The following is a 24,255-nucleotide window of genomic DNA, read 5'->3' as shown; positions in this document are numbered from 1 at the left end:
GGGGTTGCTCATCTATATGTTGGTTGTATACTTCTACCGTACCTTTATCTATGTTTCACTCAGGGGTCTCTCAGATGCTGAGGGCCCAGGGTGTTGTAGCCTCACACTATTTCTAGGTATATTTGCAAGCTCGCTCGTATAGGATTGACTACATATATCTCTGTGAATACCAGGGTGTATGACAATATTTGATTTCAATTATGGGGGGAAGTTGAGTGATAGAATTATTTACTGATAACAGATATAACTAATATTGAAAACAAGCTACAAACACAAATTTCTTTTATTTTACGTTTTTTATTAGCGATCCGGAAAAAAATATTTTCATATTTTTGTCTTTGCCATTTTTTTCCTCATTTTCATCAATCTTCCCAAAATGCATGAGAGGCAGACACTTGCATCACTACATAATAAACTACAGGGTATTGTCAGAGTTGTCTATATACATCAATTTCACACCATTTATTTACAGATATACTGTACACATAATATACATACACCATTGGGCACTTTTGCTAATCCCTCCCCAAAAAAACAAATATGTGCTGAAGGTTTAGTAGAATACATTTATATCTAGGTGTGTTTATACATCAACACTCACCTTGATGATAGTTTAAATGGGTGAGTTGGGTATGAGGCCCTTATCTTATAAAAAGCAGCAAATTTTGGAGCTGGGGTGGGAAATGAACACTTTAATATGAGGCTGTCGTGAAAAAACGTTGCCTAATCGCCAACAAGCACATTTTTAGGTGATATTAGGCCATACCAGAATTTGTACATGATTCAGGCATGCCAAAAGTGTTGTGTTCCTAATTTTCCAATAGCGTAATAATATCCCACAAGTGCACACGAGAGAAACCATGTTCTTGGATCTGGGGCATTACAGCTGAGTATTTTTTTACATTTTTTACCCCAGCAAACATAACTGAAGCCGCCAGAATGAGAGTCAGGGCTCTAAGGACATCCAACATCAGTCAGCTCTACTTGTTTAGCTTAATATACACAGTGTAGAAATATACCTAGATATATTTTAAGCTACTGAACACACAATAATCTGGCACTAAATTATTTCCTGGCATTAATGTTTTATCCACAATACTGTCCATGAAATACAGAAGGGGCCAACGGAAAACAGCCAATAAGTCATTTCCCAGTATATTACGTCTCCATAAATACACTTAGAGCTACTTATAAAAGATACTGTACACTCCGGAAATAAAATATGGCACACAGTCTAACTGTATAACTGTATACATTAGCAGCTGGCCCATCCTTTCTCCAACTGCAGGGCTGTCATACATAACTTAACAGCAAAAAAATAAAAAAACAGCTAACACCACAAGCAAAAAAGGCAGGTTGTTTACAAGTGCATCTGTTTAAAGGAGGTATATAATAATATACATAATAAAACGATGTGGGGCTTTTGGCCGTAACATCAAAGGTAATTTACTTGAACATTTCTTAGATGTATCCATCGTTGATTGTCACCCTGTGGATTTCAAGATCGGGCAACTTCCTTTCTCTGTAGCCAGTTGTTAGCTGCTGTTGCACTAAAACTAAAGAGCCACGGGTTTGGCTTTCCCTACTTTAGACATACTGGAGCAGCAGAACTAGTCTTGAAGTGCAGTGTTAACTGTAATAAGCTGAAGGTTTTGTAGGTCAGTAGTAGTACCTTAAACAATTGCACTGGCAAGCCAAGAGCTAATTGATGTAATTCTTAAAAAATACTGCTGGCCTTCAGCTTATTAACCAGACCAAACACTACCTGACTCCTTAGTAACATAGGTAAGCTTTGTCTGGATCTTTATGGGTGTCAGAAAGACTCATCATTGGCAGCACAATATATCAAGAAGCAAGTAAATAACTTCTAGATTTTCTGCACAGCGACAACAATAAATAGCCCACCCATGCAACCTAACATGGATTGGAAAAAAATCAGTAAAAACCATGTTAACTCTACTTGTCTTTCTTGCTCACATTTACTGTCCAACTCTTCATATTCACCCTGATGTACAGAGATGACGTTTGCAGGAATCCAATTCAGTAGGCTTCCTCAGTTTACTTTCTGCTGCTTAGTTGGTGCCCAGTCCCATGCAACCCAGTGTTTTAATCCCATTGGTTTCTGGATAGTTGGATTTGCAGAAGCAATATATGCATACATTCCTTAGATCTTTGCAGATGCTTGTTTGCATAGTTTCAGTGACTTCTGAAAGTTCTGTAGACCATAATACTTTGAATGAAGACAATAGTTATATGTGTACTGGTACCCAGGAACCATCAATTCAAGTCCATAAGAGCATTCTTCCTCTTACTTGCACTGGAGTTTTATAAGTGCGACATTTATTGATGCAGGTTTCATTTATCAACCTGTTGTAAGCTCATTGTTGGTGTTATTGTGAGTGTCTTTATGCACACAAATATAATAGATATCTCTTGAATAAAATACATTTTTGAAGCAATCATACCTAATTGTCATGCATTTGTCATTCCTCATATAATCCAACCAGTCTTCTTGGATATTTAGATACAAGTGTGGAACTTCTTCAAATGCTAATGTATCTATCATATTGCTACAAAATATTTGCATTTGGAATTTCTTGTGATTGTCCTGGAAGACCAGATCTTTGTCCATTTAGATTTTCCGCTGATAATAAACTACCAATTAATTTAACTTGGAACTTCCATCGCATTCTGTTTATATTTGGTTGAAACAATGGCAGTTCTAGTGCGAGAATTGCAAAAACATAGCATTGGTTGTCTAATATTGCATCCTGATAAATACAATCTATTCAATCACAGGTAAATATGTAAAATCAGAGCTTTAGTAAAGGTTACTACCTAGCTGCTGACTGATAGAGAACACCTTGACCCAGACACCTTTAAACTTCTTGTGTTTAGTCTCCTTTTTGGGATAAAATTTGATAAGTCCCTATTTGTGTATATGGATATATATAACCATAATTGTCACCATGCTATAGTTTCAGGTATAACAACCCATAAAGAAGCAATTCACCCTTCATGAAGGGCCTATCTTTCCACTGAATTGAGAATCTATGGGAGCTAGTCAGTCCCACATTTTGGAAACCAATGCTACCAGATGCCACTGTTCATGTTTATGGAGAAGAATATTCAATGTCATCTCCTTTTCCTTCATATGAAATTGCATATTTGCATATCTGCCTGAACAAATATATTATTGCAATGTTGAAAAGGTTAATTTGAACAAGTGTATCAGTGAACATTTTTTTTTGGGACTATGAGGCTATTTGTGTTCTGGCAATAGATACATTTTTCTTTTTTCCCCAACTAGCACCCGGGGAGTAACCGTTAATGATTAGCAGCCATTATCTTTGGAAGTTGTCACTGAGTAGTTTGGATCAATCTGTGGCAAGCCCAGTGATCCGGGCACTTTATGGATTTCAGCTGAGGTTTCTTTCGAGGTGGTTCTTGGAAGACGTCCATTAGATGGCTTTGGAACTTTGCTGATCTCTGCTGCCCCGAACCTATAGTAGAGTAGAGTACATTTAGATAATTCTGGGAAGAGAGCTAGTAGCAAGAGAGTAATCCAAATACCACTCAATAATGTCAGTAAATTAGGAATCTGCTAGTCCTCAAAGGTAATTTCATCTAGGATTACAAGCAAATAAGGGGGTTGCAAGTAACAATTAAGGCTGATGGCAACATGCGTGCAAAGAAGAATTCCATGTCAATATGGCTTTGTTGTAAGATAAAATGCAGATGTGAGGTGTGAATATAGGATGAGGCAAGGATAAAAGTCTTGAAATGCTTAATGTGACATAATGATACTGTTGTTTATGCAACAAAACTAACAAACATGCTAACATTCATTTAGATACAGGCATTAGCCCCCAATAGAAGCCTTCATTGTACTGTGATAGATACTACTTACATTATCTCCATCTAATCTCACAATGTAATTTACAAATAGTATATTAACTGATAAATTAGATTTAGGCTGAGGTCAAATGGAAGACTTAACATGCTGGCACAAAAAAATCTAAAAAGCTCTTGCCTGTACTCTTCTCATTCATTGCTGAGGAATCACAGGGATGATGATGCCCATTAATTGGCTTGATGAAGTACTGGGAATTAACTGGAAGCCAATAAGTGGCACCATTATATCTGACTAGGTATATTTTGATGTCACAATGGGCTCTTCCAGGACATCACAAAGGGCAATGGGTCACATGGTACACTTTTTTTTGTTTATTTTGTAGGGCCCAGTTTAAATCAGACAGAGGAGGAAGTGTACTCTCAGAATGGGGGCTAATATCTACAGTATACACAGAAAAAGTCAAACTTGAAGCAGATGGATATTAATAAAAAATGGAGAGCAATGTTGAGGACCCATCAGCAGAGAGCTACTCATACAGCAGAGGCAGGCTAGCCATCTGTTACCTTTGCTAAGAGGCTTTCCAGAAGAAACCTTGAGACTATTCTTCTGAAGAGGCTCCGGAAATAAAAAGTACATAAATGAAACACAAGAGCAAAACAGAAATGTGCATTATAATTGGTTGTAATTAATATATGTAGCACAAGGTCTCATTTACACAAGATTTTACATCACTGATTACTGAATCAGTCTATTAAACAAAACAGCAGAACTAGGGATATCAGTTTATTTGCTTTGCTGGGTCGAGCTGTGAAAGAATACTGTACGAGAAATTAAAATCAACAAAACCTAGATGATCAAATATCTAGTGCAAACTAGAACTCCGTTTTTTTTTTCAGGGAATTGCCTTTAATACAAAAACACATGTTAGCTCTATTATCACATCCTGCTGTTTGGATCTAATTCAAGGCATTATTGGGCTATAATATGCAAATGGTGTTTCAGACTGAAGTGATGAGACTTAAGCTGGCCATAGACTCAAACATCAGCTCGTTTGACTCAACGCCAAATGAGCAGATCTTTCCCCGATTTGCCACTAACAGCATGGCTATATAGGGGGTAATTCGAACGTTCGGCCGTATGGTCGAACGATCGAATTACGATACGCCAAGGGGCACCGACGGGTCGGTCGGGTAAAAATCAAACCTTCCCGATCAATATCGTGGCCAGATATCAATCGGGAAGACCCATCGGAAGCCCCCATACACGCAGATAAGCTGTCAAATTGGTCTAAACGACCGATATCGGCAGCTTTAGCTGCCCGTGTATGGCCACCTTTACACGGCTGGAGCAAAATTCAGCATTTGGCTGTCCTCGGTGAGACACGCGAGCCGTAAAGCAAAGATGGCCAAACTGTGGCTATCCGGAAGTTGCTGGACCAAGGCAATGATCCTCAGAATGCCAGAGATATATCAGCATCAATAACTATTCTAACTAATAAGCTACTGCAAACATGAGAGAACACTGCTTTCCATTAAAAGGTCTACAGATATTTACATGTCAGTAGTGGGGTTGACAATTGTTTTAGGTCTGTGTGTGTATCTCTTACCTCTAAATTTGACCTTGCCTTCTTCAGCACATCATGTGTTCTGGTAACTGAAATGAGAATATATATTCACTTGTGATGTCATACATCAAGCTGTATTAACATGCCCCTTACAGACCATTTAACCCCAGTATTATCACAGCCATGGTTTACAAGAATTTTAAAGAGACTCAGATGATTCAATTCAAGGTGCACACTTTCCTCACTGCAAGGGATTATATATAATTCAAACATTAAACAACTTCCTCCTTTGTAATAAAAGCTGTGATGTAAGTGTCAGCTCTGCATCAAGAAGGTCAGCCTTATCTATATGTAAATGTGACAAATATATTTACGCCAACAAATTGATACAGAACATACAGACAGCGGCAAACAGTACAACTAATTCTGTTGCTGAATGATTGTAGATCATTAAATTATAGTAATCACCTGGCCATAGATTATACCATAAGGTATTTTCTCTTATTACTATACAGAAGTTCTGGTATTGACTCTAGGAAAGATTCCAAGTATTATGCAGGACCAGTGCTCTATTAAATAAGTACATACGTTGACTGACAATGAAATGCTCCATGCTTTCCTTTGCACGGTTGGTGCTTTTCAGGTGTTCGAGAGTCTCCTGTAACGCCACCTCCTGCTCATTTATCTTGTTTTTCAGCTGGCAAATTTCCTTTTTCATAGCCTGCTCCTGTCAAGCAAATATATTTGCATAAAAAAAGTATTCATTACTTAACAACAGCACTAATAACCTCTTCAGATGGCATTTTTAGAGGAGTGGTGCCTAAAGAAATGGTTGGCAAGACTAGTACCTCTTTCATTTGCTGTGTGGCACGTTGTGTATTGGGAAGAGCTGCTCTCCAGAACATATCCAGCAGGGAAGAGGACTCCTTAAGGGTTTGGTGTAAGGTGCTGGTAGTAGAGAAAAGTCTCTTGATGCTTTCATAATCCAGTGCCTGAAGAAAAATAGAGCAAAGCTAAAGAGCTCATATGAACATTATACTGTAACAATCCACTATTTTATTTAAATTAAGGTGGCTAAACCTGGGATGACCTTAGTGATGTGCAACAGATTGACCCATGGGCTGCATAGATAAATGTTGTGTGAATTGGCCAAGGTAATCAATTAATTTAGTGATATGTGGCAGATTGCTCTGTGGGCTGCATATTTAAATGTTGTGTGAATTGGCCATATAAAATTGCTCAATTTGTTCATGCCCATATTAAGCAGATCTGACAGCTAGCTTTGGCTCCTCTCATATCATTGTTTCCTATGCCCCTTCAACAAGGTATCTGCTAAAAAGGATCATCAGCATATGAAATTTTCAGTTTGGGACAGACTGTCTACCCAATTTGGTCAGGCAGTGTGGTCAAAAGGGCAAAAAAGTCTAACCACTTGTGGTCCCCTTAAGGGTCCCCACTGCTGACAAATATCATTTACATGAATCCTTGCAAATTTATGGGAAATTGTTACCTTAGTCCCATGTATTTCCAAAAAGGTTATGTTTAGAGACGACTGCATGATTGTCTCCATCTTCTGAATTAGCATCTTTCCTTCCAGTATTTGTTGTTTCAAGGCCGTGAAATCATCAATGTGACCAATGACATGACGTCCATTTTTGTTGGCAAAGGAGCCATCGGGTGCTTCACCTTCAAGCTTTTGGGACTTACTCTCCATTGATGCAGAATTGCTACTAGCCTCTAAAAATAAAGAAGTGTATTGATATATTTTCCTCTAGCGAATGTACTTTTACAACGATAGTAACTAATGATAATATTAATAGCACAACTGAACCACTATTGCTCTAGATGCAGATCAAGGAATCTCCACTTCCACAACAAGCTGCACTATTGTGCTACTGTCCCTTTAATGCAAGGTAAATATATACATATATATATATGTATATGTATATGTGTATATATATATATATATATATATATATATATATATATATATATATATATATATATATAATGATCTAACTTCAGTGCTTTAAGTATATTACTGGCAGGACCTTTTTAACTTTTTTTTACCTTTTTAATGAACATATACAAACAGGTCATATACTTTCTTGGTATTGGTAAAGTTTTCACTGACAATGAAGTAACTACACGAGAGACCTAAGGTGAACGTTAGGAGAAGAGCCATAAAAACCCAAAGTTATTTCACAAATAGAAGGACACAAACATACAGTATACACAAATATATATATATATATATATATATATATATATATATATATATATATATATATATATATAGTCAAATACAAGAGTCCTCTGCACTCAACCCATTATCAATATATTTAAGACAGCGACATTTTGTGCATACTGCTACTAAAAAATGCCTTACCCTTTAAACAAAACAGGGATTGTTTGTCCATATATTGCAATATATTTAAGCTGGCCAACTACGTCAAAGTCATCCCATATCTGGCCAGTCCTATGCTCAATTTTATCTGATTCATTAAGAATTCTATTGCTTCATTATACATTTTACAAAGGGACTAGGTATTACCTGCAACTTAACTTGCTGCTTTCAAAGTAAACCTCCATACTTGGCTGCCCTTTTATTAGACACCAGTGGGATCACCTGACTATAGCTGGGAAGGGTGGGAGCTACAACATGGAGCTGGTCACTGCTCCTGTATAAACTATATCAAACAAGGGAAAGTTGTGCTCACCACTATTTTTTAAAACCATTAGGCGGGGGTGCAATGAGGCTGTGACCACAAAATACATATAGACAAATACAAGATTCCTCTGCACTCAACCCATTATCAATATATTTAAGACAGCGACATTTTGTGCATACTGCTACTAAAAAATGCCTTACCCTTTAAACAAAACAGGGATTGTTTGTCCATATATTGCAATATATTTAAGCTGGCCAACTACGTCAAAGTCATCCCATATCTGGCCAGTCCTATGCTCAATTTTATCTGATTCATTAAGAATTCTATTGCTTCATTATACATTTTACAAAGGGACTAGGTATTACCTGCAACTTAACTTGCTGCTTTCAAAGTAAACCTCCATACTTGGCTGCCCTTTTATTAGACACCAGTGGGATCACCTGACTATAGCTGGGAAGGGTGGGAGCTACAACATGGAGCTGGTCACTGCTCCTGTATAAACTATAACAAACAAGGGAAAGTTGTGCTCACCACTATTTTTTAAAATATATATATATATATATATATGGCCTCATTTACCAATGGTGCAGTTGCAAATGCTCTTTTAAGTATACAGCCCCTTTAAAGTTCAAGTTACAAACTGAAATTTAGCAACCAAATAAATGGACACCCTTCCTATAGTACTTATTTCTAGGCAGCAACACCTAGGCAATAACGACAATTATATTGGGGGTCAGCCTCTGCAAACTGTACAATTCTAAATCTGCAAATATTTATCATCTATCCAAGCTCTGTCAAGTACAATGGGAGAACTGAATGACTGCTCTCTTCCAGTCATAAAGGCTGATTTACTCAATGATTTCAAAGTACAAAAAATAGGTGCAATGCAATCAAATTTGTCCGAGAACTCCACTGTTTTATGGGCATTGGTGGGACATAGGTATGCACTTATACAACCCACAACTGCTTGGAATGGTGCTCAAATGGTGCAAAACTGAGCATGTGTAAACACTGTAAAGGGAGCCTGTACATAATCATTTAGAACTGGTATATTTACCCTTGCGTCCATGCAGAGCATTCAATTAGTCAGTCCAAAATACCATGTATCATTACCCAATTTTGGACTGAGCCTGTACATAATGACTTCTGAAGGCAGGTGGGAAGTACAGGGTCCATTTGTGTATGAGGAAGCAGTTGCTGTGCCTTTAACCTCAAGTACAATAGAAGGCTTGACATGCACACTGGTAGACAGTGCAAGTAGAGATAAGTATGCACTCTGTCCTTTTCTCATTTCACCTTTTGATTGGCACTGGTTATGTCATTTAGGAACAAGGTTAGTACTATCACAGGTATAGATATAGCTGTGGCCTCTAAAGCTAAAAATGGATTTCTATCCTAGTGTTTTTTTGCTGTGTTCCATTCAGTTTATATCAACCCAGACAAATAGCAGCTGATGAACCACACTTTTAGGGCAAAACATTGTAAACCTTTGGGGCTGAGTCTCTACAAACACTATTGTACATACACTCCTCGTTCAGCTATATACATGCAGCATTCACACAATCTTTATGATTAGTCAGGAAACTTGCTTTTAATAATAAAACAAACATGCACATGGTAGAGAGCCGAGAACTCCTTATAAAACAGAAGTCAGCAGTTGGAGTTCCCTGAGTATGGCTTCTCTGTTCAGCCAATATTCTATATATGTTGAATAATACTATTTTGGTCCCATTTCTTTTCTGGCTTAGCCTGAACTCCTTGCTTTTGGATTTACCTTGTGTATTGTTGAGAAGGGAGAGATCTGGGACTGGTGCTGAATGGAAAGCATTAAGGAAAGATCTTGAAGGGAAGAAGGTAGACGGGGAGTGCATGCCAACATCTCTCACAGGAGGAGAAGGGATCGCATCTACAAACCCAAGCAAACATTCAGTCCATCTGTTATTTATTTAGTGACACAACACAACAAATACATTACAAATACATGGGTTAGTCAATATTTGGTTCTCCTGTTCATCCTTCTTCTAACAGAATAAAAGTTTGTATCTACAGTGTCAGTTAAAAATAAGTTCGACATATTTTGTGTGTGTTAGAACCCAAATGATGAGTAAATATAATAGCGATGCACCGAATCCACTATTTTGGATTTGGCCGAAGCGCCGAATCCTTGGCGAAAGATTCGGCCAAATACTGAACCAAATCCTAATTTGTATATGCAAATTAGCGGTGGGAAGGGGATACATTTTTACTTCCTTGTTTTGTGACAAGAAGTCACGTGACTCCTTACCCACACATAATTTGCATATGCAAATTAGGATTTGAATCTGGTTCGGCTGGGCAGAAGGATTCTGCTAAAAAAGCCCGAATCCCAAACCAAATCCTGGATATAATACACATAGTTCAATTATGGAAATAGTTACAGAAATATGGACAGTTCCTTAGTTCTTCGCTGGTCTAGGCACTCAACCATTTATCTGATTTCTCGTGATATGGTTCATTATATAAAACAAACTATGTTTGATCTAAAAGTTCTACCTTGAAAGAGCTGCTTCTTGGCATTGTGCTCACAAAAAGGGAAAATGCTGATAGAAGATGGCGGTATCTCATTTGCCCCAAAGCTTCCTCCTAGTTGTTTCTCTAAGTGATGGCGTATAGAGGTGTTGACCTGAATGCTCTTCTCCATCTGGGACCTGAGACTCCGTACCTCTGAGAGAAGCTCCCTAAAGTCATAGTTGGCTGGGAGGCTGTGATATGTTTCTCCACTGAAAGCTGTACCCCAAAAAAACACACAAAATCCTGTACTTATAAGAAACTAAAACTTTTGCTTCTTATGTTGTCTGTTGCACTGTTTTAAAAAAAGACTGCACAGTATAGTGAACAGCCACAGTAAATTTGACATGATTTCAGGCAAGATGCACTTTCCCCAGTATTATATGGACTTTATGGGGTTTCTGGGTTTAAAAACACATACCTGACAGTACAAGCTTGGATGAACCGTACAGCCTCTCATACACCTGCAGCTCTGATTGTAAGCTGTTGACAAGTTGACAGTTTTCATTCAATTGCTGCTCCAGTAGAGTGGCTTGGTGCTGTAATCTTTATAAAAAAGGATATAATCCAGTCAACAGGAAAATAGGCACAAATGATAATGTGTTTGATTAGAAATTGCAGTTTGATTTTTCTGTTTTTTTGGATATGTGGCTACATTGTTTCTATAGTTTTGCACATATTAAATATATAATATGCAGAACTCTAACATGAGTCATATGGTAGCCTGACACTGTGTTCTATTACCTGTTACACTTCTCCTGATTTGATTGTCGTTCCTTCTGAAGATGAAGAAACTCCTGTTCCTTTTGATCCAGTTCCTCTTGAAGCTTTGTGCTTTCGTGGGCCTTTTGCTCTAGATCTGTTTCAGCATTCTTCAGCTGTGCCCTTGAAGAGCTTAACAATTCCTGCAAATTCTCCAGCTCTTTAACGTAGTCTGCCAAGGACAGAGTGGGAGCCAAAAAGATAGAAAATAACAGGTCTCTCAGAAACATAACATGTTTACTGTTACCAAGCAACACCAAGCTTGTACCTAATGCATGCACGATTTTCCAATTGTGGTCCATTACAACACAAATGCACACCTACTGAAGGAACTGACACTTAAAGGCACATTAAACCATATGTTCCATAATGACAGCATTTAAAGGAGAAGGAAAGTCAAAATCACTTGGGGGTGCCTAGCTGTGAGCACAACAGAGCGATTTTTTTTCTTCTTCCTTTTTGTTAAAGTTCATCTTTTTACTCCATGAGAAGGAAGATTAAGCAGGAAGAGGATCACTCCACCCGGCCTGGTGACGTTTTCTGGTATTAGGTAAGTGTATAACATTTGACCCTCCAGTGATTGTTGCCTTTCCTAAATATAATGCTCCAGTTCAGAAAATATGTTGTTGTACCTACAACTAGAGTCTGCAGCCAATACATTGTCGCAGCATAAATGTGCCCGCAACTATTATTTTCACTTTTTAATCAAAGTATGTTGCCAGTAGTCCTTCCAAACAGGAAGTCCCTTACCTCTGGAGATCTGGTTGATACGAACTTGTAAAGTGAGGTTCTCTTCCCTGAGTGCTCTGTTCTCATTAGATAACTGAGGCAATGACTCCAAACCTTTGATGTAAATATTAGTTGCGGAACCTGAAACATAGACAAAAGATTGTTATGACTGAATGCAGGGGGGAAATGCTAACATAAATCATCAATCTGGAGCATAGATTATACATTTTGCCAAACTGGGGTTTAAGTCAATCTTCACAGAATGTTTCTCTAGCAGAGATATAAATGCTGTCATGTCAACAGATTTTATTTCTTTCTTACCGTTCCCTTTTGTAGCAGATATGAGCTTGTCTTCTAGCTGTGCCCTCAGACGATCGTTCATGTGGATGGATTCCTCCAGGCGTTGGCGAAGGTTTCGAATTTCAGCAAGATGTTCCTCCAAAAGATCCGAGCCTTTCACCCAAAAAAGATGTAAAAATACAGAATATTAGACATATGTAAACATAATAATATACTTTCTACTGTTATTTGCTCCCAAATAATTTGCACAACAACTGCACAAGACTTAAGTTATAACATAGTATGCTGCATTTTAGTGAAGATGTAAGAGATTGTACTCAAATCAATACAGCATTGTCTCAAAATGATTAGGTGTGATAAAGAAAACTAGTATGTGTGCCATTACCTGTGAGTTTGCTAGCAGACTGGTACCCAGAAGATCCAGAGGAAGCATCTCCATGGACATTTCCATTCATAGGTCTGACCAGATGTTGCATGTCCCATAAACCACTGCTGTTTGACAATCCTGGCTCTGCTGTCCTGAAATCTGGGGCATTCTGTGGAGCTGTTGTACTGGGTAAGTCATGCAAAGGTTGGGGAAAATAAGTTTGAAGCATGGAGGAGGTGGTTGTGTCAAAAAAACTAGTAGCAGCATGGACTGGTTTCACAGAGGATGATGCCATAGGCATGCCTGCGGGGAAATCATAGATAACATGAATTATGGCTTTTCAAAAATATTTAAAGTAATTTAAATGTTAATTCTTAAAAGAATGTTTAAAACATTTATAGTAACCACTGTACAATAATAAACTGAGTGCACTGAGAGCATATAGTATATTAACGGTGTATAGTAAACACACAAAGATATTAAACATTAAAATATTCAATTTCAGTATACAACCCATCACTGTAGATGTCTGTGTTATACACAGCAATGTAATTCTTTCCTTGCATGACCACTCTTAATAATGACTAGCCCCAATCATTTTCTCATTTCCCATTTTTCAACATGAAATAACCACAAGTGATTTAGTTCCAACCCAAAGGAAAAATCATCCTGGCGCTGTCTATGAAAAAATGACAGAGAAAATCGCTTTTCCATTTAAATCGGTTTATATATTTGTGCAGTCATATGATTACCTAGACTTCTTTTGGCCAATGGCTAATAAAAAAAGTTATGGGTACAAAGACATATGAGATATTCAATTCTACTAATCTCTAAAATACTGTTTTGGAATTTTGCAGCTACAGTATTTGTTTCTATGTTTGTAATGACATTAATATTGTGCTACCATAAAACGGATACTGTACTGAACAAAGTTGGTCTATATTTCCTGTTTATAGGATCTAAAACATGAATTTCTTCTTCTGATTATGAATGTTCTTTTAGGGGAATAATTGTCAAGGCAAAAGACACACAAACCTGCAAGTGAAACAATGAGCTTTTTGTTTGCATTTTGAGCATGCCATGTTATTGTTGTAATATATTATAAGCAAGAAGAAGAAAATAAGCAGCTAAAAAAACAAATAATTAATGTCTTAATAGCACACCTTGATATGTACAAGATTAGGGAATTAAAGGACACAAAGCAGCAGATACAGACCCCATGCTCAATACTGTATACATCATGCAGGTTTCCCAAACGTATAAACACCTTAGGGTGACAGAGATGTCCCTAAAGTAGGCAGAGTATTCAGTAAAGGATGTGGGAGGCTGGCTAAAGCTGGCAATACATGTAAGCTCCATGTAACTTGTTTGGCCTGAAGAAGTGGACTTGTGACTGATACAGTTGTGCAAGGTTCAAGATGGCACAAACAACACTGAATCAATACAATGTTTCTTTCTGTAGAGTTGGTCCTAGACTTGGTACACACCCAACAAGCAAAGTTTGGGAAACCTGTATGAAAATGTGTTGATAGTTTGTTGAACTTCTAGCCATGCAAAAGCCATGTGACAAGAACATGGATAGAATACAGATCTCACTTTCTCCTAGCTGCTTTTGCAATGTGTGGAGTTCTTGTACTTCTGCCAGACAAAAGACTGGTGGGCCACTGATCATGGGAGGATGAGCACCAAAAGGTGGGAAAGATGGATTGGGTGGGAGAGCAGCATTCAAGGCAATTAGGTGGCTAGGTGGAAGGTTAAAATGTCCTGGAGGTGAAAGAAAGACCAAGACTGGAAATGTTGATTTTGAAAAAAGAAATTAAAAAACTAATTTAGTTACATGTAAATAAATGTTGGTAGGCATGTGTAAAACATCTCTCACATACCCAAACTCTTCTTAACTCTTAATTTTTCACAAATTAGTTTCAGACATTGCTCATGAAATCTGTCAGAACATGAATTAGAAGGAGATATGTTCCAGTCAGAGAGGAACCTGATCCATTCTCTTTGTGAGAGGAAAATTTACACACCCCAGATATGGTATGATTTATGCAGCTGATCCCCCCTACCTTGCAGAGTTTCTGTAGAATGAGCTGAATTAACATGGAGCTTGTGCTGTTGCTGAACATCATGAGAAGTGGAAAGTGATGGTGTTGCGGGGTGAGACGCCACATTATCGATATGAATGGCATCTATGGAAAGCAGATGGAAAATGAAGGGTGACCATGATTGAGTTCAAGTGTCCCATTCAGACCCCAAAATATTTGTTGTCTGTGAGTTAGTTTGCAAGTATAATACATAATTTGCATTGTGTGTGCATTTATGTCTATGACTCATAATCATATCTGTCTATATATATTCATATTCTTCAGTACAATTCCTTATACAAACTTCATAGCTTCCCAGAACTGTGCAATTTATATATGATATTACCTGTGACATGGATGCTTCTGGTATAGTCACTGGCGGTGGCCACCTCTGAGCAGCCATCTAAGTCATCGTTGTTGGAAAGCTGGTCATCGGACACAAAAGAGGTCCTGTCAGACTGATCTGACTCAGAGATAGCATGACTACTGGATGGAGTCATGGAACGGCCTTCAAGCTTAGACTGGAGAGACTCTATGATTTTGTCCTTTTGTTGAAGCTCTTTGCTAAGTCTGTCAAAAAGAAATTGTAAGTCATTTAATTAATGCAACACATTAACACACAGTGAATATGCATTCAATGTCAATAGTTAAATAAGGAACATTTTCAGGGCAGAATTCATACAGGGAATGAGAAATACATAACATATATTCCATAAGGAAAGTGAAATGTGTGGAAAAAGTGTAGCAGTGACTGACTAACAATTAAACAGAGACATGGGATAAGTGAATTGCATAAGGCGTGAGTGAATGACATCTGATTAATGCACATGCAGGGCGGGCCTGGTATGACCCATGTGGCCAGACTATCTGACCTTATGTAAGGGGGTACATTATACAGTCAATGAGAAGAATTACCTGATGGCCAACAGCTCATGTCTAGATTTATCATCCACATCAGAACGTTCTTCTGAAAAAAACAGAATATATATATATTAATACCAGATGTAGTGTACTTAATGTGCAGATGATACTTGAAATGAAAGGCAGAGAGGGAAGGGATCTGTAATTAGCAATCAATTCAGCAAATATGGGGCAAATATGACAGAGCTAGTGTCCAGGCTCCAAGAAAAGACTAATAACAGCATATTTAAACAGTTCAAACTAAAAATGTTAACAAATCATGACAAACCAATTTGTGTGAAAATTCAACAAATATTCAAGGGCAATATGACATCCTTAATTCATAATAGAGAAAAACTCCCTTATTGTTATTCTAAATATAAAAAGGGCTTACTGCTGTTGAGTTTATTGTTCAGCCTCTCTGCTAGCTGGTTCCCTTGAGTCAACTGTTCACGGAAGCCCTGGCCCATGTAATAGTCTATATCATTGGCACGAAGAAGCTCTTCAAAGGATTTAATGGTGTCCCCTTGATGTTGAGTGAGAATATGGCAGACACTTCGGCCTTCTCGCAGTTTCTGCCTTAGAAGTGACAGCTCTCTAGCCTGAGCCTGAATTAGGGTGTCATATCTCCTGTAAGGTAAGACATATGTGTAACTAATTAGGATTTTAACCAAAGCTACCGGCAACAAAATGTTCAAGAAGTCTGTTCATAAAGAAAAAATACAAAATTGTGTGCTGTCCCCAAAATGCAAAGTAATCTTGTTTCAATCACATTGTAATTCCTTTTGAGAAATAACTTACCCAGGCCACGTTGCAAATTTAATCTTATCTTGAGCTCTAACATCTCTATGTGACTGATGGAGTTGAGCTTCTAGCATAGACACCCTTTGGACAAGCTGCTCTAAGTCTTTGGTGGTGTTAATGCCAACTGTATCTGACTGCCAGCCTTCATCTTCATCTGTTATGCTATGTGATGTGGAACCATGGAAAGAGACGCTGTGTTTCAGCCGATGGTGGTTAGCAGAGTCGCTAGAAGCAGAGAATGAGCGGGCTCGACTTTGTAGGTTACTCATCACCTTCTGCTCCTTCTGTAACTGTACTTTTAGGTTCTTGACATGTTGCTGAAGGACTGTGACATCCTCGGATTTCTCCCAATCCAATGTCCAGTCATTCTGCCCACATCCATTGTTTTTCAAAGGTGAGCTAGTTACTAAGGGTGACCCGCCTTTATATGCTGAACTCAGCTTTTCCATAAGGCTGTTCTCACTAAACAAATCTTCACGCTCCTCATATTCTGCAGGAATGACACCAATTTTGTAAAGGTTAGGTCATTACAGTAATGCATGGAATTTTTTGTATACAGCAATTTTGGATTTTCGAATTGATACTGTTGCTTAGGACCAACTCAAATGTGTGGCAAGGAATGGTTGAGCCTATAGAAAAGTCAAGGACATATGTCTACTGACACCTAAATAGAAAGCATGATTGTTATTTCCCAAGCAACTATTTGCTATATCAAGGTGGCAAGCAAGCTCATAAGTAGGTATATCCATTGTGCTGGCTGAGCATTTAGTCCACACATAGGGTTAACTTTCTAGCAAGAAAAACAATGCATCAGAACTCAAATAAGTGTGGCTGCTCCTACTTACCACCAAGCCTTGCTCCATTTACAGCACTTTTGGAACAGGATGAAAAACGTTCATCAGATTTTAATCACTACTCAAAAGTCAACCATTGTCCCAAAAGGGGTACAGATGTCTTTTATAATTACTTTCTCCTAACATTTACAGAAGTAAATAAAACAATACAGAAATGCAGCAAAATACACCTCTTGTGGTTGGAAAACCATATTAAAATGATTAAACAGAGCATCATACTATAAACACCATTGTAACTTGTGGGGTTCATTTTACTATTGTCTCACTCGGGACTTTGTAAATCAACCAGAAAACTGTACCTGGGCTGGTGCTTTCTTCCCGATCAACCTCATTCTCACTTCTTCCACATGTCTCATAGCCCAGATCCTGGAAGTCAACTTGCACTTGTTTGCTATCTTGTTCTACCAATGGCTCATCTTAAAGGAGAAATAACACACTGTGGATACCATCATTATAAACTTTGGGTAAAAAGAGGTTTGTTTTGAATGATAAATCTAACCACTTACATATATCAATGCTTTAACATAAACATTCTGAACCATAGTATTTTCTGTTAATTAATTAACTAACTAATTCATTAATTAACTATTGGGGGTGATTTGCATTGCCATCAAACACCTGCAGCCTACATTTTTTTGCTAGTTAATGCATAAAGTTTCCTGACAAAGGGCCCACTACTACTACTACTACGACTTCTAATCCTAAATGAAGAAATTAGGCACTGCTTAATTAGGCACAGAAGATCAGTATACAAGTAAACTTTGCTGCTAAGAGCCCTTTAAATGTACAACCAATTATATATTTCGCATATGAACGGCTCACCCGAAATTGATGATGACCCGGGTGCATATACCCCGGGTCCTGCTCTTAGGTTCACAATGCCTTAAACAGTTTTAATGGGCATGTAAAGGCAAAAAAATAAAACTTTCTGCAATGAAAAAGAAACCTATCTCCAATATACTTTAATTAAAAAATGTGTACTGTTATTATAAGAAACCTGACTGTATGCTGTGCAATTCTCTCTTCTTTTACTGCTGTGGATAGGAATTGTCAGATGGTCCCTAACTGCTGAGCAGGGAAACAATCATACTTATGAACAGCAGGGGGAGCCCCCGCCTTACTTCCCGGCCATGCAGAACTCAAGCAGCTTTGTTTATGACGATCCCTAAGCAGCCCAGACCACACTGAGCATGTGCACAAAGTCTTGCAAAGATGTTTAACAAAGTTACAAGATGGTGACCCCCTGTAGCCAACTTTGAAAGCATAAATTATTTGTTTGATTAGGCTTGTGGTGCAATAAGTTCATCTTTATATTTAATATACAAAATACAGCATTTCTAGCCTTATTCTATTTTAGACTTTACAAACCCTTTAAGGGGAACTCACCAGATCCAACGGGTGGCCCGGGTGCATCGCCCCAAGCCCGTAGCTGTAGCTGAGTCACGATCAATATTCAAAATTAGACAAGCACTCCGTTTCCATCCTTTTTATTCCAATCTTGTTAAAAACATCAAATCCCGGACGCGTTACGTATCAAGAGAACCACTTTCCTGGATATGACTTCAGTGATTACAATAATTTCAATTAAAACAAAATTGTAATTTCAATGAATTATGCCAAACTCTAACCACATCTGTTTTGTGACTAGAAGCTTTAATGTTAGCTTGTGAAAATGTAATTAAGAGTATGTAATTAATCTTCTTCAAGGTAAATATGTAAGTAACATTTATTTTGATTTATGTTAAAACATGATCGGCAGCAAGGGGTTAACAACCCATTTTGTTTTTATTGAAATTATTGTAATCACTGAAGTCATATCCGGGAAAGTTGTTTAAAAAGCCATTAGCGGCTTTTATATGTAACCCCCATGACTACATGTCTGTCGATACGAAACGCGTCAGGGATTTGATGTTTTTAACAGGATTGGAATAAAAGTTATCTTTTAACCTACACGGATGGAAATGGAGTGCTCGTCTAATTTTTAATATTGATACTTAAAAATAGTGTGAACAAATAAAGGGACAGTTTGGCTATGTTGTTATGAATCCTTAAATATTACTGGGAAACTTCCTTTTAAATAAACAAAATGTGATGTTTAAAAATAAATTCTATGGTTTTATCACTCCATTCAGAGAAAGCACTTACTGAATTGGCCTCTGTATTGCTTCAGCTGATCAGTCTGTGCATGCACGGTGGCTTCTGACATCACTAATTTGTCCTGTAACTCCTGGTTTTGACGCATTCTTTGTGCAAGTTCAGAACGCAGTTGCACAGTCTCGTCCTCCAGATTGACTCCAGTATCCTGCCAGTCACTGCCTAATGCCTTTAAAACACACTGAGAAGTAAAACATGTAACACAACATATATACAGTAAGGAGGAAGTATAATCATACTTTTTATAGTATCAGTTAACCTTTTTGGTCACTAAATAACAGCTCAGAAGTACAAATGGAAAATCTCAAGCCCATTATAAACGCATGAGAGCCCATAACTGCTTAAGAAAACATCTTTAACAATGTTAAAATCTGTCTCAACTGGTAGTTGTTATAGGGCTCCTTCATGCCAGGTAAAGTCACCAAGCTGGGCTTTATTGGGCACAACATTCGGTAACTTGCCCTCAAAGTTTACATGTGGTTTAAAAAATAAATGACTTTAACCTATTTTCAGTTTCAATTGGTAATGTCCCATTCACACTACCTAGCCGAAAGATAAATATTCACCCTTTGTGAAACATGCGGCTTCTGTTTTGTGCCAGATTTTTCAGGTTCTCCAATATCCCCTGATGACTGCCAGTTGCAATGTCTCTTTGAAGTTTCCTCCTCAGTCTGCTCAGTAACCACTGCAGAACGTTTCATAGTGGCTGAAGCTTTCTCCATCTTCAGTCGTTCAATTTCCACTGCCATACTGACAATAAGGTCTGGGTTAAATGTCGACATTCCATCCTTTGATTTCAGTGCCAACTGCTCCTTCAAATACTTTATGAGAGTCTCAGCCTGCCTCATCTTTCCTTGCAGCTTTCTTAGGTCCACCCTTAGGCCCTCTTCTACTGATGAGCCCCCTTCCTCCATTTTTTCATCCTCCCATTGTCCTAACTTTTCACTTTCCAGCTCCACATTCCATTCATTTCTTTTTTGGCACAGAATCTGTAGTACATTTCTGAAATAATGGGGAAGGGGTTAAAAAGAACAGTGAAGGTAGAGCTTCCTATATTAATCCTATTAAATGAAACTAACTATAGGTAAATGCAGCCCATATCATATAATGGCTCGCAAAGGAAGACATTATCATCCCCATATAGTATTCTTAAAGGGTTCCTGTCATCGGAACACATGTTTTTTTCAAAATGAATCAGTTAATAGTGCTACTCCAGCAGAATTCTGCACTGAAATCCATTTCTCAAAAGAGCAAACTGATTTTTTTTATATTCAATTTTGAAATCTGACATTGGGCTAGACATTTTGTCAATTTCCCAGCTGCCCCTGGTCATGTGACTTGTGCCTGCACTTTAGGAGAGAAATGCTTTCTGGCAGACTGCTGTTTTTCCTTCTCAATGTAACTGAATGTGTCTCAGTGAGACATGGGTTTTTACTATTGAGTGTTGTTCTTAGATCTACCCGGCAGCTGTTATCTTGTGTTAGGGAGCTGTTATCTGGTTACCTTCCCATTGTTCTTTTGTTTAGCTGCTGGGGGGAAAAGGGAGGGGGTGATATCACTCCTACTTGCACTACAGCAGTAAAGAGTGATTGAAGTTTATCAGAGCACAAGTCACATGACTTGGGGCAGCTGAGAAATTGACAATATGTCTAGCCCCATGTCAGATTTCAAAATTGAATATAGAAAAATCTGTTTGCTCTTTTGAGAAATGGATTTCAGCGCAGAATTCTGCTGGAGCAGCACTATTAACTGATTCATTTTGAAAAAAATGTTGATTCCCATGACAGTATCCCTTTAAATAAGTTTTTAAAGGATACTTTTATCACATAATACAGATCAGTGAGAAAAATCTATTATCTCATGGTTTCCCATAAGAAAACTTACTTATTTAACTATTCTCCTCATTCAGTTCCAATTTTTTTTATAGACATTAACAGAGTTTACACGTGATAAACATTGAGATAAGTTATTCTGAGTTGAATTGCATCTCAAATTGAATCTTATCAATAAGTCATAAACCATGAGATAACTTTTTCTCATTGAACCGAATCTGGCCCAACATGTGCATGTTTTGGATGTATTGTATGAAGCTAAGAGAAGCTACCTGATATCTACTGTATCAGATATTCCTGCATCTTCCAGTCTGGACTTCAGAACTTTAAGCTCCTCTTCAGTTTTAGCCTTGACTTCCATCACTTGTCTGAGTTCATTTCTTACACTGAGAAGCTGATTCTCCAGGTTCTTGTTCTCAGCTATAACATTTGCAACTGATTCCATAGCATGTACCTACACAGAAATATAGAAAACAGTTTTGCCTGCTTTAATATGATGCATTTAAATGTATTTTTTATCCCAGACCAGCTTGTCTGTCTATAGGGCAGGAGGTTCCAGAGTGAAAAGGACTGGAGAATGTTGTCAATATAGGCCAGAAGAGCTTATTTGGAATAGCAGTTATATTCATTAGTAGTGATGGGCAAATTTATTTGTCAGGCTCGAATTCACAGCAAATTTCCACGTTTCGCAGATCCGGTTCAAAGTTTTTTTTTACACCAGCAACTGAATCGACGCCGGCGACTGAATCGACGCCAGCGACGATTAACGAATGCCCATTGTCTTTTGATGCCAGCGAACTATAAATCAAAAAAATCTAAATCGGTGTTTTGCGTATTCTTTGCCCGTTTCTCGAATTTCGCAGGAAATTTGCGAAATTCATGGCAAATCGAAACGGGACAGATTCACCCATCACTATTCATTAACACTAGAAACATTTATTTGACTCACGTTCTATGATCAAAGTCCAGTCATTAACTTAAGTGATAAATGATTGGAGAAGGGGATAATGCATAATCTATGCTGTTGGTGATCTCTAGTTATAAAATGTCTATAACACAAGTAACGTAATAGTTATAAACCAGAATTGGATTTACCTGTGGTTCAGTCCCATGCCCAGTACTCCGATCATCGATTTCATCTTCAATACTATCACTGAACTGTGAGCTGGAATCATCATCCACTTCATTGTCCTCTTTAAGACCTAAAGAAGAAACGTCCATTTTCTCAGCAAGAATACTTGTTTTTTTTTAGAACTAATTTTTTGTCAGACTCAATTTTAAAAAGAAAAGTCCATGCAAGAGGTCTGGAGGGTTGCTTGCTAAAGGGGCATTATCTCCCCCCACCCCCAAAGCTCAATGAACAGGATTTGTGCTGAACATGTTTTTGCATCTATGGTCTTTCTATTTTTTACACTAAACCGCACAAAAGTTTAATTAACAATTCAACTTTCTGGTTCTAATAAGGTGGTTTGACAAATTACCAGTCCTCTGTATAAACAACTCACTCAATTTTCCCTGTGGCAGCATTTGATTTGCTTTGAGATAAGGGGTGGCTTATTATACAGAGGCCTCTCAGAAGACTGGTCATTTTTCAACCACATAGTAGGAACCATGAAGTTGGTTAGTCTTAGCTTTGGTTAGTGCAAGGAACAACAAACAACATAAATATTTCTATTTTATTTTTAAAAAAATTAGCAAAAAGTATTTTTGTATAAGTGCTATTTATTCAACTCATGTTTAGCAAGGGGATATGTTGCCTCTTTAAGTCATCGACACCTGGAGCCTTGAAGACCAGACATGCCTGGTTTCTGTGGCCATAAACACACACCAATATTATCATACAAAACAAATTTTCGTATGATATTCGGCTTATGGCAGGAGATGAGCCAACCGATATCGGCAGAAGACTCAGATATGGGTCGGCTCGTTGATCGGCCCAGGCAGAAAATTTTGATTGGGCGCCTTTGAAGACACCTGAACTTCGCCCACTGTTAGTGCTGAATCGTCAGATACAGGTCGATTTGTATTGTTTTTACCTGTATATCTGACAATTCACATGTGTATTAAAACAAACAATCTTTCTTGGACAAAACTTTTCAAGGAAAGATTGTAATTGGTATGTCTATGGTCACCTTTAAGCACAAAGCACACAAATCTTTATCTGCCATCACTATAGAGTATTATACAGAGTGTTTCCCATCCCTTGTGCAGTATATACATGGTATTGTATCTCAATTTTGTAATAGAAGATGTTTGCATAAATGTTGAAACAACCTGTGCCACTCCAGTGCACAACTCTAGCACATATTAGACTACACATTGGCAGCTGTGCCCTACATGCTAGGCATCATTGATATCACAGGTTCCTAACAGGTTATCCTGAGCAAATATCACACTGGGGTAAGCAGTTTGAATATTTCTCTGAGCTGACTAAATACTTTCCCTTCTTACTGATTTCAGTAAGCACCAATTAAAATGCAGAAGTGTACATATGCATTCATTTTGGAGTACATATTAGATCAGATTTGGTTTCCATTGCTTTTCATGTCTTCTTCTTTCAAGAACCTGATTTACGGATCTCTTTGGTTTAGCGTGGGTACTCTATTGTCTCTATATATAATGCCTCTGCTTTTCAGCGCTATTCCATTGTCTCCCCTTTAGGTCACGTGCTAGTCACTCATCTTGCAGAGCAGGCGTCACATAAATAGGATTCTGTAAAGCTGGCCATAGACGCAAAGATCCGATCGTACGAATCAACGTACGATCGGACTTTCCCATCTCCCGACCCTGCACTAACCATTCAGATCAAAGTCTTTACCATTCCGATCAA

The 24,255-nt window shown here is 38.0% G+C and overlaps 1 protein-coding gene across 4 annotated transcripts in view; it reads right to left on the bottom strand.

Moving 5' to 3' along the window:
- Window positions 1-272: 272 nt before the first annotated feature.
- LOC108715740 (myomegalin) overlaps window positions 273-24,255 on the bottom strand; it is a 102,770-nt gene continuing 78,787 nt past the window's right edge. For 3 of the 4 annotated variants that reach the window (XM_041561597.1, XM_041561596.1, XM_041561599.1), the window contains 24 exons: window positions 22,521-22,627; window positions 21,698-21,879; window positions 20,160-20,595; window positions 19,585-19,774; window positions 17,739-17,855; window positions 16,583-17,075; window positions 16,176-16,411; window positions 15,797-15,848; window positions 15,228-15,451; window positions 14,864-14,986; window positions 14,394-14,561; window positions 12,816-13,100; window positions 12,452-12,583; window positions 12,152-12,271; window positions 11,384-11,573; window positions 11,061-11,185; window positions 10,625-10,858; window positions 9,867-9,998; window positions 6,931-7,157; window positions 6,269-6,412; window positions 6,009-6,147; window positions 5,463-5,509; window positions 4,420-4,471; window positions 273-3,503 (listed from right to left, as the gene is read on the bottom strand). In XM_041561597.1, coding sequence (XP_041417531.1) covers window positions 3,361-3,503; window positions 4,420-4,471; window positions 5,463-5,509; window positions 6,009-6,147; window positions 6,269-6,412; window positions 6,931-7,157; window positions 9,867-9,998; window positions 10,625-10,858; window positions 11,061-11,185; window positions 11,384-11,573; window positions 12,152-12,271; window positions 12,452-12,583; window positions 12,816-13,100; window positions 14,394-14,561; window positions 14,864-14,986; window positions 15,228-15,451; window positions 15,797-15,848; window positions 16,176-16,411; window positions 16,583-17,075; window positions 17,739-17,855; window positions 19,585-19,774; window positions 20,160-20,595; window positions 21,698-21,879; window positions 22,521-22,627 — 4,298 coding nt within the window. In that variant the 3' untranslated portion in view covers window positions 273-3,360. The remainder of the gene's footprint in view (window positions 3,504-4,419; window positions 4,472-5,462; window positions 5,510-6,008; window positions 6,148-6,268; window positions 6,413-6,930; window positions 7,158-9,866; window positions 9,999-10,624; window positions 10,859-11,060; window positions 11,186-11,383; window positions 11,574-12,151; window positions 12,272-12,451; window positions 12,584-12,815; window positions 13,101-14,393; window positions 14,562-14,863; window positions 14,987-15,227; window positions 15,452-15,796; window positions 15,849-16,175; window positions 16,412-16,582; window positions 17,076-17,738; window positions 17,856-19,584; window positions 19,775-20,159; window positions 20,596-21,697; window positions 21,880-22,520; window positions 22,628-24,255) is intronic. The other variant, XM_041561598.1, reaches the window with a different exon arrangement.

This window comes from Xenopus laevis, chromosome 4S (genome assembly GCF_017654675.1).
Source record: "Xenopus laevis strain J_2021 chromosome 4S, Xenopus_laevis_v10.1, whole genome shotgun sequence".
NCBI classification, from domain to species: domain Eukaryota; kingdom Metazoa; phylum Chordata; class Amphibia; order Anura; family Pipidae; genus Xenopus; species Xenopus laevis.
Note: the sequence above shows the minus strand (reverse complement) of the source record. Positions and strands in the feature narration are given on the sequence as shown.